The 13943-nt window shown below is 46.1% G+C and overlaps 2 protein-coding genes across 8 annotated transcripts; one reads left to right on the top strand and one right to left on the bottom strand.

The window, feature by feature from the left end:
* The first annotated feature begins 48 nt into the window (after positions 1 to 48).
* On the top strand, positions 49 to 2158 carry Ndufa2 (NADH:ubiquinone oxidoreductase subunit A2). Its single transcript, XM_008835474.3, has 3 exons — positions 49 to 207; positions 324 to 430; positions 1955 to 2158. Exons 1-3 carry the CDS (start codon positions 107 to 109, stop codon positions 2044 to 2046), a joined length of 300 nt encoding a protein of 99 aa, XP_008833696.1. The 5' UTR covers positions 49 to 106; the 3' UTR covers positions 2047 to 2158.
* A 130-nt stretch (positions 2159 to 2288) lies between these two features.
* Tmco6 (transmembrane and coiled-coil domains 6) lies at positions 2289 to 10050 on the bottom strand. Of its 7 annotated transcripts, none has more exons than XM_029564668.1 (12): positions 9891 to 10050; positions 9670 to 9770; positions 6783 to 6898; positions 6496 to 6679; positions 6187 to 6291; positions 5932 to 6017; positions 5329 to 5496; positions 5052 to 5163; positions 4756 to 4819; positions 3343 to 3437; positions 2824 to 2991; positions 2289 to 2583 (listed from the first exon to the last, which is right to left on the bottom strand). In XM_029564668.1, the coding sequence occupies exons 1-12, from the start codon at positions 9973 to 9975 to the stop codon at positions 2470 to 2472; spliced, it is 1398 nt and encodes a 465-aa protein (XP_029420528.1). In that variant the 5' UTR covers positions 9976 to 10050; the 3' UTR covers positions 2289 to 2469. The 7 variants fall into 7 exon arrangements, with proteins under 7 accessions (XP_029420528.1, XP_029420527.1, XP_008833697.1 ...); XM_029564667.1 differs by having other exon boundaries at positions 4756 to 4942; positions 9891 to 10049; XM_008835475.3 differs by having other exon boundaries at positions 4756 to 4942; positions 5380 to 5496; positions 9891 to 10049.
* Between the last annotated feature and the right edge of the window lie 3893 nt (positions 10051 to 13943).

The following is a 13943-nucleotide window of genomic DNA, read 5'->3' as shown; positions in this document are numbered from 1 at the left end:
CCCCACCCCCGCCGTCATCCAATCGGGGAGGGGATTAGCGGGTCCGCTATTGGTCCGACTCTGGGGCCTAAGAGGTCTGGGATTGGGTGTTTCTTTGCTAGGAAAGATGGCGGCCGCCGTTGCAGGCCGGGCGGTCGGGGCAAAGCTGGGACTGCGTGAGATTCGCATTCACTTATGCCAGCGCTCGCCGGGCAGCCAGGGTGTGAGGTGAGGCGTGGCGTGTGGAGGCGGGCGGACTTCGGACGCTGGCGTTATCACCTTGACCTCCTGGGGAGGGGGGGGGAGCACCCATAGCACTAGCGGCGGTCTCCCCCGCTCCACAGGGATTTCATCGAGAAACGCTACGTGGACCTGAAGAAGGCGCACCCCGGCCTGCCCATTCTAATACGCGAATGTTCGGAGGTGCCCCCCAAGCTCTGGGCCCGCTACGGTAAGTACTGGCTGCTGGAGGTCAGGGAACCGGGTCGCAGCCGGAGAGAGAAAAGGGCCTTCCAAGGTCACGGAAAAACGGGGGAGGGGTGTGCAACCTAAACTCGGACTTAGTTAACCTTGCTATTGCTGAAGAAATTCATGTTTACTTAATTGTATGATGCTTTTCATTTCTGGGAACGTAGAGAGAGCCTGACTGTTGGCCTAGAGACAGATCATAGTGGATTTCGGATAAAAAGATTCCAGTCAGTGTAGATCTTCCAAATTACGTGTGGCTAGTGCGAGTTCAGGGACTGAGAATTTCAGTAATGTTGAGGACTTTGTGCCTAGGACCTGTGCTGTTATTTCCTTCCTCAATCTCATTTAGTCTTCGGTAATCGTATGAATGGATGATATATTTTCTTTTTATAGATGTTAGAAAACTGAATCTAAACTTTATGGGACATACCCTAAAACTAAGCAAATGGAACACAACAGGGTTGAACTTAGACATTTGTGCCCCTTTACTATATTGTACCTCTCCCATAAAGTATAAAGAAAGCTGGCAATGATGGAGTTCTTGCCTCACATGTTTGATGTCCAAAAGGATATTCCCTAACCAGTTGTAATACTGCCCCTTATATTACTCTATTCCTACTTATCACAATCTGAATTTTTTAAAATATTTTTATTATTTTTTTTATGAGTGTATCACCTGCATGTATGTAAGTGCACCCTTGTCGTGCAATGCCATAGAGGTCAGAAGAGGGCAGATTCCCCTGGAACTGGAGTTAAGGATGGTTCATAGCACCATGTGGGTGCTGGGAATCGAACCCGGGTCCTCTGCAAGAGCAGTCACTGCTCTTAACCGATGGGCCATCTCTCCAGCCCAGTCTGAATTTTTTTTTCGGTCTTTTTGAGACATGGTCTCCCTGGAGTCCCAGCTGGCCTGGAACTCACCATGTAGACCAGGCTGGCCTTGAACTCATAGAGATCCGCCTGCCTCTGTCTCTCGAGTGCTGGGATTAAAGGCATGCGCCACCATGCCCAGCTTCTGAATTTTTTTTAACATGTTACCTAACACATTGTAGGTAGGCAATATTTATACTGCCCTAGAATTGTCTGGGGTTGGGGAGAGTCACATCTTAAGCAGACTTCTATACACTAAAAATTGTTTGAAGGAGAAAAAAAAAAGATTCTTCCCAAAGCCCAAAGGGGGAGACATTACTGTTAGTGTATAATGCCACATTTTATGCTAAGTGGTCTATGGGTGACCATAAAATGGACAGTCGGCCAAGACCCATGTAACATCTGATCCATAGTTAATGCCTACTGACCTTAAAGCTTCACTTGAAGGTGTTTAACCTTCCTTCCCAGCCAAAATTCTAGTAGGATCTGGGATTCCCACATAGATTCACTGATTAATCTTATGCACAGCAAATTTCACCTATACTTCTCATCCTAACAAGACTTTAAGAGAAAAGACCTTTTATAATTCTGTAGTTCTACTGTGCAGGGTTCTCATTTAAGTCATATCTCTCCTCAGCCTTTGGCCAAGAGAAAAATGTCTCTTTGAACAACTTGAGTGCTGATCAGGTAACCAGAGCTTTGGAAAATGTGCTAAATGGCAAAGCCTGAAGTCTCTCCACTGAGGATTATAAACAATACTCCCAGAACTTGGGCTCACCTGGACTGAATAGAGTGTGGAAAAGTATGTTCCTCTGTTCCTTATAAAGCTGATGCTGTATGATGATGCCTCAGAATGTTCTTGTCCTTATTACCTTCTCCCTCTTGCACAACTACCCCAGGCAAACCAGTTTAATATGAAAATAAAATTTTATTTCTCATCAAAACCCACCAGCTGCCAGCTGTGTTGTCACATGCCAGTAACTGACTTGCTGAAGTGGATGAAATAATCTCAAATTAAAGACCAGCCTCAGGCACACAAAAAGCCACCAGCTTTGAAAGTAAAATAGGGAAGAGGGGTTGGAGTGAGATCCAGGACCCCAGAATAAATAGGCCATGGCAGTGGGGGGGGGGGAGTGATATTAATAAGCCAGATCATGCATGAATTGCTGTCTGCTGGAGAGCACGTATCCTGTCCCGAAGCTGGGCCTCCTCCTGATGTTGTTCTAGGGCCTGCAGCCCTGACTGCTGCAAGAAGTCCTGGATAGCCTGAGGACAGAGAAGAAAAGGACTCTTTCTTGGGCCCTATGACAGGATACCTTTAGCTGCATGATGAGTCAGCACACTTAAAATAGAGTGTATTCCCAAGGAGATGAAGGTTCTGACCTGCATCCCACATTGGTTAGCCTGGCCCAGAGAAACAAATATAATTAGGACTAGAAGAGAGGGGTGCCATGGTGAGACCAGAGGTTCTGAGCTGGGGACTGAGAACCAGGTCCATAAACCCACCTCTGGCTGATACAGGAATAGTAGCTGCAGCAGTTCCAAACTCTGACCTACTACTTCAGTGTCAGAGAGGGTCAACGTGTTGAGCACACAGGAGAGCAGAGGCCCTGGCCACAGCCGCTGGCAGTAAGCTGGACCCTTCTCTGCAACATTGCACAGAACTGTAAGTACCTGAAGACACAAGGACACAGTCCCCAAAAGAATGAAAACCAAGGATTAGGACAGTATAGACAATGTTGACTATGTCCCCAAGCATTCTTTCAAGTTCTGCACTACGCATGTATAATGCACAACCACCTCTGAGGTATTATTATCCCATTTATAAGTGAAGAGACTGAAGCTTCTGGTGGTTTGTTGATTTGCCCAAGGAAAGTAAGTAGTATAGCTCAAGGACCTAAACCTAGACTGGACTAGCTCTGAAAACAAACCACACCACCCACCAGCTCTCAGTTAAAGGTACTTAAGAGACCCCGGGTCTGTTCTCCTATTTACTCTCCTTATGTACATGAAACCAATACATACCAGTATGCATACCACATTAGACAGTGGCAACAGCTGCAAAAGGGGCTCAAGCAGATCCAGAGAGAGCAAGGAGGTACAGAAAGTAGGGCTGTTTGCTGCAAGGGAAAAATGTCAGTATGAAGTACCTTTAGGGTATGAACTGCTACTCTCACAATCCTATCTGCTTACACCCTAGGCCATGAGGAAGTATTCTCTGTATCTTAAGTTCCAGATGCTGCTCAGTCTAGAGTAAGAACTGCTGTCCAAATGAGTGGCCTAGGGGTCCCATGGACAAGGAATTCTTGTCCATATTGATGGCTACCAACTTGCCCCTGGAGCATGTAAAGAGGACTTTAGCATCCTCCCTGAGTCTCCCCCACCATCAACAGGCCCTTGACTACCAATTTGGCCTCCAGGAGAGTATCAGAGACCTTAACTACAACTTTGGGGACCCAACACTACTGGATTTCTGAAGGATCTTGATGGGGGCAGTATTTCTCAAGATACCCATCCTGTCTCTGCAGCCCTTAGAGCCTTGGCTCTCCTCCCATCCTGACTAGAAGTTTATACTTCTACTTCCTGTTTCCAATAGCTTCAAGCTCTGAGATCTGAGTACCAAGAGGCTAAACGTGGCCACAAAAGGCAAGATTTCATGTTTATAGCATGAATGTACATGTGCCTAGCACCCAATATCTGTGAGCATGTGTGCATATACTAGGAAATTAAGGGGGGACACATCTGTGTATGTACTGCAGATGAACTCTGGCTTGTTCCTGGGTGTGTTCATGAAACTGCACATGAGGGAGCTCTAACTGCATATTCAGTCTCCTTGATCTAGGTGCTCCAGGGGGCCTAGGGTGGCCACCTGGCCCAGAATTCCAAGATGACTAGGTCCCCTTCCCCAGGTGGTCTACAGGACATGAGAGGAACACTTCCATCTGGAAAGTTTTTCTGATCAAAGCCTTTATGTAGTTTTATTTGCCGAGCCTCTCTGGGCAACCCTGGCAAGCAAAGAGTAGAAAAAGTGTGGGGCTGAGAGTCCACCTCATGTACCCTTGAGCAAGGAGCCGGGATTCCCAAGCTTTCTTTCACCCCACCCTGAAGGAACTGAGACCCAAGCAACTTATTTATTGGGGAAGTGGGAGAGAAAGAGATTGCCTGACAGCCATGGATAGATGGAAGGTTGAGTGGTTCTTTTACAAAGGGGTCCTTTCAGGGTCCCCAGGTGCCCCCTGAAGGTGGCTATGGGATGGGAGACCTTCACTAGTAGGGAGGGAAAAGGTGTGGGCCCCTTCTGTAGTGTTTGAAGTACCCTATCCTCCCTATTCTCTGCCCTTCCCCATCTGTACATTGTCTCCTAACAAGTCTACTTTCGTTTTAATAAATGTTTTAATGATGATTAAAGGCTAGACCTGAATATACTGTAATACATACCCGTGAGGTTGTTGAGAAGCCAGAGGCCCTCGGGCAGTAAGCTGGGCTGCTTCTGAAGGAAGAACTGGAGAAGAATAAATAAGGCTGCCATGACACGCTCATCTCTGAGCTGCATTTCCTCCCCCTCAGACTCTACTGGCACTTCTGCTAACAGGTTGCTTAGACACCGAAGCACAGGGCATGCAAGCTGCAAATACAAGTTGAAGGTCATGTGTGAAGAGAAGGGGCAGGCAGATACTAGAAAGGCAGAGTCCAAAGAAATGTCTCCCAAATCCTGACCTACCCTTTTCACCTACCAGCTCTAGTCCAGCATCATCCACTCTCTGGACAGTCCCAGCCAAGTCCAACAGCAGCAGCACCAGTGTAGCCAGTGCCCCGTGGGTAATGAGTACAGCATTGTTGACCTGGCTGAGTAACAGGAAGCAAGCAGTCACTTTTAAGTCAATCCTACCTTTAATCTACAGAAAAACCTAGATCTGTGGGATTCCTGAGCAAAAGAAAGGACCACAGGGGGATGAAAAGTCACTAACGCAATTATAGAAACTAAATTTGGTCCAAAGACCTAAATCATACGTAGGGAGCCCCAGGAAGGATCTCTGGCATTTTCCCAATTGGCCTGTTAACCTGCAGGTGATATAGTGAAGGCACCAGGCAAACTCCACAGCAACCCCAAGGTTCAGCTTTGGGCCAGGTTGCATCAGTCGTAGCATGTGTTGAGGAAGAGTGGAGTCCAGAATAGAGCTGCCAGAAGAAGCAGGCTGTGAGCAGGAACCAAGGAGACACCAGTGGCTCCCTCCCAAACAACACAGCAAGAGGGAAAGTGTCCAAACTCCACATTTTTCCTAACCAGACATAAGGAGTTTAAAATGTAGAAATCAGGCCTGAGAAATGGCTCAGTAGTAAAGAGCTCTGGCTGCTCTTCTAGAGGACCACAGTTTGGTTCCTAGCACCCACATGGTGGCTTATAACCATCTGTAACTCCAGTTGCAGAGGATCTAACCTCTTCTAGCTTCTGTGGGCATTGCACAAAGGTGATGCACTTACATACACGCAGGCAAAACACTTGTACACATAAAATCTTTTAAAATGTGGAAATCAGATCTGATCAGGGATCCATGAGCGTATACTACCAAGAGGGTCAACCATAGCTATACATCTGAAGACAGTTTTACTTACGGAATGATCTTCTCTGGAGCTTCCTTAGCCTGCAGAAGCTGGGACAAAACATATCCAAGGGCTTCCAGCACAGCCACATAAGGGGACTGGAATTAAACAGGATAGGGATCTGATTCTGGTAAATGGGCCATAAGGTCTCAGGAGACTTTCAACCCTTTGACACAGGGCAGAGTTTGGAGCTACCTTGCAAAGCCAGTGGAGCATGTGAAGAGAAGCAAGGGGAAGCTTGCTAGCGGGGAGGAACGAGGCACTCACCTGAATGCAGGCAGCCAAGGCTGGAACAATGCCCTGTGGCAGGAGCTGCTTCCTCACAGCTTCACTCTCCACAATGAGGTTCCCCAGTGTATAGAGACACAGTTCCTGAGAGCAGGCAACAAAAGCACTGGGGCTGGACTTATTACAAACCAGGCCAGGGAAAGGAGTATCCCTGTCCTTCAAGTTCACAAGAGACAGGAAATGATGGGTATGTGCACTGCTACTTTTGTCTTCCTGCTAGCTCAAGCTGGATCCCAAAACATATTTAAAGTCAAAGTCCAGAGCAAGGTACAAAGAGACAGGGCTTACTATGAAGTCTGAGCTGTGACCAGAGAGGTAGGTGAGGAGGTAGGAAGTAGCTGGCAGGCAGGCCTCAGCCACTGCAGACTGCTCAGAATGTGAGAGCTCATGTAGGCACCGAGCCGCCTCAAGCTGCAACAGGGCCCGATTGCTGGTCAGGAGCCCGACAAGGGTCCGCACACTGCCCTCCAGCCTATATGAATGACACCGGAACCCTGCTAAGCCTGCTGTCTATTGCCTCCACTCTCTCCTGTCCCCAAGAGTCCCAGCCAACCACTCACACCACCCACACTGACCTGATGAAGGTTTGCTGTGTTTCAGGGTGCTGTAAGCCTCGACGAAGGCTGACCAGAGCCTTTTCTCTCTCCTTTTCATCTGTTCCCGATTGGGCTAGCCGCAGGAACTGCTGGACCTGAAGCGCAGAACAGGGACATTGTCAATATTACAACATACTCAGAACTTGTTATTAATACTAATATGGCAGCCAGGTACGGTGGCACACGCCTGTGATCCCAGCACTTGGGAGGCAGAGGCAGGTGAATCTCTTTGAGATCAAGGCCATAGTGAGTTCAAAACCAGCTAGGGCTACAGGGAGACCCTGTCTCAAAAAGACAAAAATAAAAAAATACTAATATGGCTAGTAAGCATCAATATTTTCAAGGGGGGAGACAGGCAGAGGATCAGAACTGGGTCCTAAAACCAGCCCACCACTTACTTCCAAAGAATATGAATCTGTTTCCTCATCTGAAAAAATAAGAATGATATGTACTCTGCCTTCTTATAGTATTTCAAGGATAACATTAAACCTCTCAGTCTGGCAAAACCTACCCCTCCAGCTATTCTCCCCTTGCAACATACACTCCAGCAACACCTACAAGTATGTGTTTTAATGCTACTGAGGTTCTGCACATCTATTGCCTCTGCCTGTGACACGCTCTCCACACTCCTACCCCATTCAGACTTTTGCTCATCAAGGCCTCAGGGAAGTTAGCTCTTTCTGGCTTCCTCTGACAGATAGGAGTTTCTCTTTTTCCTTACATTATAAAAATGGTAGGACATCTGTCTCCTTCACTGGTCTTTGAAAAGCACTTGTTACTATTTGTGTGCCTCAATGCCCAGCACACTGTCTGGCATAGAGGAAGCATATAATGAATAAGCACCATAGCCTCGGAATAAATGCAGATATATAAACACAGGCACAACTAAAGCAAGGCATAAACAATGCTTGCTGAATGTAAAAGCATTTTCATATACTCAGTCAATAAGTACTGAATCTGGGCTGGGGATATAACTCAGTTGGTAAAGTGCCTGCATAGTATGCACAAACTCCTGGACTTGAGTCCCAGTCCCCATAAACCAGGTGGGGTGGTCCACAACTATAAGCCCAACACTCTGGAGATGTTGGCAAGATCACAAGTTCAAGGTCATCCTCAACTACATACACAGTTTGAGGCCAAATTAGGATATATGAGACCCTGTTTCAAACAAAACAACACAAAAGTACTGAACATCTAAGTTCCAGATACTGTACAGGTGTCTGGTTTTCTTTTTCTTTTCTTACAGTGTCTTTCTATGTAGCCCAGTCTGACCTCAAACTCAGGATCCTCCTACCTCAAACTTCTAAGTGCTGGGATTACAGATGAAACATACTGCAGCTACCTCCTCTTGCCCCCTAAACTAAGGATTGAATCTAGGGCCTAGAGCATGCTAGGCAAGCACTCTACCATAAGGCTAGATCCTCAGCCTGCTCCTGGGTTTTCAAGGATGACAAGGCAGTCTAGTTTAGTTTGAAGGGCTGAAAGCAATGGTGCATACCAATAATTCCAGTACCTGACAAGCTGAGGCAGGAGGGTTGCTAGTTTGTGGCCAGCTTGGTCTACAAAGTGAGTCTATAGCTAAGAAAAAAAGGGTGAGGGGCTGGAGCAATGGCTCAGTGATTAAGAATACTGGCTGCTCTTGCAGAGGACCCTAGTTCACGTCCCAGAACCCACACTGTGGTGGCTAACAACTGCCTGTCACCCCAGTGCCTGGGGATTCAACGTCCTCTCCTGGCCTCCACAGGCATTTCACGACCCAGGTGTACTTAAATGCAAACACTCATAAATAAAAATTCCTTTTCAAAAAAGGATGAGAAATGGGGCTGGAGAGATGGCTCAGCAGTTAAGAACACTGTTCTTGCAGAAGACCTGGGTTTGAATTCCAGCACCCACATGGCAGCTAACAACTGTCCATAACTCCAGCTCCAGGGGATCCGACAGCCTCTTCTGTCCTCTGCTGGCATTGCACAACACAGGTGCACTTACCTACATGCAGGAAATATACACATACACATAAAAATAAATATTTTTTGAAAAAAGCTTGTTGGGAAAATGATAATAAAAACCCAACTACATAATATTAGTAGCTGAAGCCAAATACTAAAAGTGACCCACTTTAGATGTAGATGTACAGGAAAGAAGCTGGTATATTGTTCCACAAACTGAAAATATTACAGGGGTTGTGGTAAACTGATAAGGTGGTCAGAGGTTAGACCATGCTGGGATAGCAGGACACCGGAAGGATTTTTTTGGTTTTTGTGGGGTTTTTTTTTTTTTTTGGTCTTTTTGAGGCAGGGTCTCCCTGTAGCACTGGCCTACAAAATAGAAATAATAAAAAATTAAAGATTTTCTATTTATTTTACATGATGTTTGAATTTGTATGTCACATGATGTCTTTACAAATGAACATTTATTTCCATGAACATATTCCTATTATATATATAAGGATAAGCAAATAAGTGGAATTTGCTATGTAGACCGGGCTGGCCTTGAACTCAGAGATCCGCCTGCCTCTGCCTCCCAAGTGCTGGGATTAAAAGTGTAAGCTACCACGCTCGGTGGTTTCTGTGTTTTTTAAAAAAGAATTGGGGTGGCAAGGGAAGAATCTTTTAAGAGGCTACTGGAGCATCCAGACGGTGGAGGCAGCGGAGATGGAGAGGCACGAGAAAACTCTAGAGCTCTTTAAGTGAACAAAAAGGCGAGGGCTTGATAATTGACGGACTGCTGTGGGGATGGGCTGTACAAGCTGACTCTGTTTCTGGCTTGACCCAACGGATGGCTGGGGTGTAGACTGGCTCGAAAGAGGACTGGGGCAGAACTAGGGACTTGGGCAGGTTGCAGTGCACACGCGGTCCAGCACTCTCACCTCGACTTCCCGCAGGAGCTCGGCTGCACACGGGCCTTCGGCATCTTCTCTCAGCAGCCTCTTGCTGACCAGATGCTGCTCCCTCCGCGCCTTCCGCAGGGCTGGGGAGAGGGGGCCGCTCAGTAGGGGAGACCAGAACGCAGAGCGGCCTGCAGCCGGCGTCTCCGGTCCCGTCCGGTGCCCCACTGCACACTTTCATACCCCCTGCACCCTCGCCGCACCTGCCTCCCGCTCCCGCCTGCGGCGCCGCAGCTCCTCCACCCCGCAGGCCAGAGGCCGGAAGCGGGCCTGCCTCCCACTCCACATAGTGCAGATCGGGAAGTCCCAGAGCGCAGCACCCTGTAAGCGCCCCAAGGGCAGGAAACCACGGAAACGCGCAGCCGCAGCACGGTACCAAGAGGCTCCGTGGGGAGCGAGGGCGGGGGTGATCGCGTGAGGGGCGGAGCGAATACGGGGGCGTGGTCAGACCGGAATTCCAAAGGTGGGCGACACCCCTCTGCTTTCTAAGTAACCCCAACCTTGGCCTTTCCAGGCCAGCAGGTCACCATCCACTCAATAAACAACTTATCGGTGCCGTCCACGTCTAACAGCTCATTTTATCAAGAACTCGGCTTCCACTGTTGAGCACTGCCTAACCCCTCCATTGAATGCCCACCACAATGGCAATTAACCCAGTTTTACAGGCGAGAAGAATGTAATTAGCTCACTGCCCTGCATGAAAGAGTTCCCTTATTTATAAACTCTTTCTTATTGATATTTTGTGATTTTCATACAATATAATTTGATGGTATTTAGATCCTCTCCCCTAGTCCCATGAACTTCCCTTATTCCCCCCCCCAATTTATTGTACTAGATAATTCACAAAAATTTTTTGAAATAATTTATTGAGAATTTCATACAATATAAGGTGTTTTGATCAAATCCATGCCCACTCCCTCCCCTCCAACTCCTCCCATATCTCCCCATCACTTTTTTCTGATAACTTCATGTATTCTTTCTTCTTTTATTTATTTATTTTTATGGGCCTTTTGGCTACTCTAACATTCCCCCCTCTGAAGCGGTAACCCTAAAATCTTTTAAAGATTAGATACAAGTCCCAAATACTTTGAACATTTTTGGCCTTTGGAACAGAGTATGTTGCTAAGAGGCCCAAGGACATTTTAACTTTTAGCCAAGAGAGTGGCTACTTTTCTTTGGGGGTCTTTTTACCCTAACTGCCTAGCCAATTCCTACCTCCTATTCTTATCACACCATCCTCTGAAGAGGTTACCCAAATTGCCAATCCCAGACTGCTCTGGCTTCTTCCATGCTGAACAGGGACACAGGGTGAGGCAACTGGAGTACCCCTTAAGTGGGTCTGTCTAAAAGATTTCCAAATTGCATAATTCTTATCTCTAAGGGGAAAAGAAAGTCTTTGAATCATGAATAGGAGCTGTGAAGGAGAAGTAAAGGCAAGAGTAATTACCATTACAAGTTCTAGACAGGGAACTAGAAAAAAGTCAGAACAGGGCAGTTTTCAAATGTTCATATGAAAGTCCATTGGAATTTCTTGACAAGGGCTTCTAAAAGCATCCCTCTATTGGGTTCCTCCTCATTTTTCTTTTGTCTTCCAAGGCTGGACTCTAGAGTGATGGCTTCAAGATTTGCTTTCAGGTATTTTGATAGCTGTTGGAGTGGTTAGAATCAATGTCAATTCCCTCACAAAGGCTTATGGAAGCTATGAACCAAGCTTAACTCCAGTTCCAGGGGAATCAGAAGCCCTCTTCTGACGTCCGTGGCATTGCATGACACGGGTGCACTCACATACATGCAGGCAATACATTCATACACATAAAACAAAAATAAAATATTTTTGGCTTGGTGACACACGCCTTTAATCCCAGCACTAGGGAGGCAGAGGCAGGCAGATCTCTGTGAATTCAAGGCCAGTCTGGTCTACATAGTGAGTTCCAGGACAGCTGGGGCTACAGGGAGACCCTGTCTCAAAAAGACAAAAAAAAAAAATTATGAGACATAATAGCATTAACAAATAAATTTTCCATTTGTTGTGAGAATTCTTATCCTGGGGATGCTAAGCAATGCTTATTCTCTTTTAAGGTTCTAGTGTCAAGCCAATGTTTGATTAAAGTTTTACTGGGGAACCAATAAATTTATTGAGCTTACTGAGATAACTGAGGGGTTGCTGAGGTGTTTGTGTGACCTGAGGGTATGCACACAGGAAAGCCTTTACCCAGCGTGGGTCATGCCTTCTCTTCCTAGCCTTCCCCAGGTTGTATATTTTAGCCCTTCCCAAATCCAGGAGGCCATGTGTGATTAGGGTCAAATTACATACAGTTGGCTGGGAAGAGTGGCTGGATCCTCCAGTGAGGGTCCAATGACCCTGCTTGGCCCTCCTTTAATGAATGAGCACAACCATCAACAAGCCTAATTGTGAAGAAGTTTAGTGATCAGGCTCAGCTGAACTGATGATGGTAGTTCTTTCATGCCAAAGGGACTGCTGTACAGCATCATCGTTTTAAAAGGACCTGGAATTTAAAAGGATTTGGTGCTAGGATCCACATATGAGGGAGAACATACGTCGTTTGTTTTCCTGAGTCTGTGTTATTTCACTTAGTATAAGAGTTTCTAGATCCATCCATTTACCTGCAAATTTCATTATTTCATCTTTCTTTACTACTGAATTTCTATTTCTGTTTCCATTGTGTAAATATACCTCATTTTTGTTAACCACTCGTCAGTTTGAGGGGCACTTAGGTTGCTTCCATATCTTAACTATTGTGAAAAGAGCAGGAACAGGCATGGCTGTACAAGTGTCTCTACAGTAGGACAAGACCTTTGGGTATATGCCAAGGAGTGGTATAACCGGGTCATATGGTAGGTTCATTCTTAGTTGTTTGTTTTTGAGGTTTTTTTTTTTGTCTTTTTGAGACAGGGTCTCCCTGCAGCCCCAGCTGTCCTGGAACTCACTATGTAGACCAGGCTGGCCTTGAACTCACAGAGATCCACCTGCCTCTGCCTCCCAAGTGCTGGGATTAAAGGCGTGCACCACCATGCCCGGCCATTAGTTTTTTAAGAGTTCTCCACCCTGTTTTCCATAGAGGTTACACGAGTTTGCAATCCCACCAGCAGTGAATGAGAGTGCCCTTTCTCCACATTCTCACCAGCATTTGGTTGGTATCATTTGTTCCCTTGATCCTAGCCAGTCTGATTGGGGTAAGGTGATACGTTAGGGTGGTTTTAATTTGCATTTCCCTAATTGCTAACGATGTTGAACACTTTTTGAGATGTTTCTTTACCATCTCTATTTCTTCCTTTGAGAACACTCTGGTTAGATCTTTAGCCCATTTTTTCATTGGGTCATTTGGTTTCTTGATTCTTTTTTTTTTTTTTTTTTAGTTTTTTTTTTTTTTTTTTGAGACAGGGTCTCCCTGTAGCTCCAGCTGGCCTGAACTCGCTTTGTAGACCACGTTGGCCTTGAACTCACAGAGATCCGCCTGCCTCTGCTGGGATTAAAGGCATGAGCCACCACACCCAGCTCAAGAATGACTGGTTTATTTATTTATTTATTTATTTATTTATTTATTTATTTATTTGTATGCATGTACGCATGCATGTAAGTAAGTGCACTGAGTCCTGCAATGCCCACGGAGATCAGAAGAGGCTGTCAGATCCCCTGGGACTGGAGTTACGGACAGCTGTTAGCTGCCATGTGGGTGCTGGTATTCGAACACGGGTCTTCTGCAAGAAAAATCAGTATTCTTAACTGCTGAGCCATCTCTCCAGGCCCTGTACAGAAGCTTTTTAGTTTAATGAGGTCCTGCTTGTTGATTGCTGACCTCAATTCCTGAGCAACTTCTGTCCGATTTAGAAAATCCTTTCCTACACCTATATCTTTTAAGTTACTGCCAATATTTTCTTCTAATAGTTTCAGGGTTTCCAGTTTCACATTGAGGTCTTTGATCCATTTGGAGTTTTGTGCAAAGTGAAAGATAAGGATCTCGTTTCATTCTTCTATAGGTGGAGATCCAGTTTTGCCAGCACCATTTGCTGAACATGCTGTCTTTCCTCCATTGTGTGCTCTTTGCACCTTTGTCAAATATGAGGTGGCTGAAATTTCGTGTACTTGGGTTTGGGTCTTCAATGATGTTCCATTGATCTATGTTTCTATTTTTGTGCCAGTACCATGCTGTTCTTATGACTATAGCTCTGTAGTATACTTTGAGATCTGGTATAGTAATCCCCCCAGTGTTGCTCTTTGTGCTCAGGGTTGCTTT

This window comes from Nannospalax galili, unplaced genomic scaffold (genome assembly GCF_000622305.1).
Source record: "Nannospalax galili isolate Female #2095 unplaced genomic scaffold, S.galili_v1.0 scaffold1077, whole genome shotgun sequence".
Lineage (NCBI taxonomy): Eukaryota > Metazoa > Chordata > Mammalia > Rodentia > Spalacidae > Nannospalax > Nannospalax galili.
This window is presented reverse-complemented; position numbering and strand designations above follow the sequence as displayed.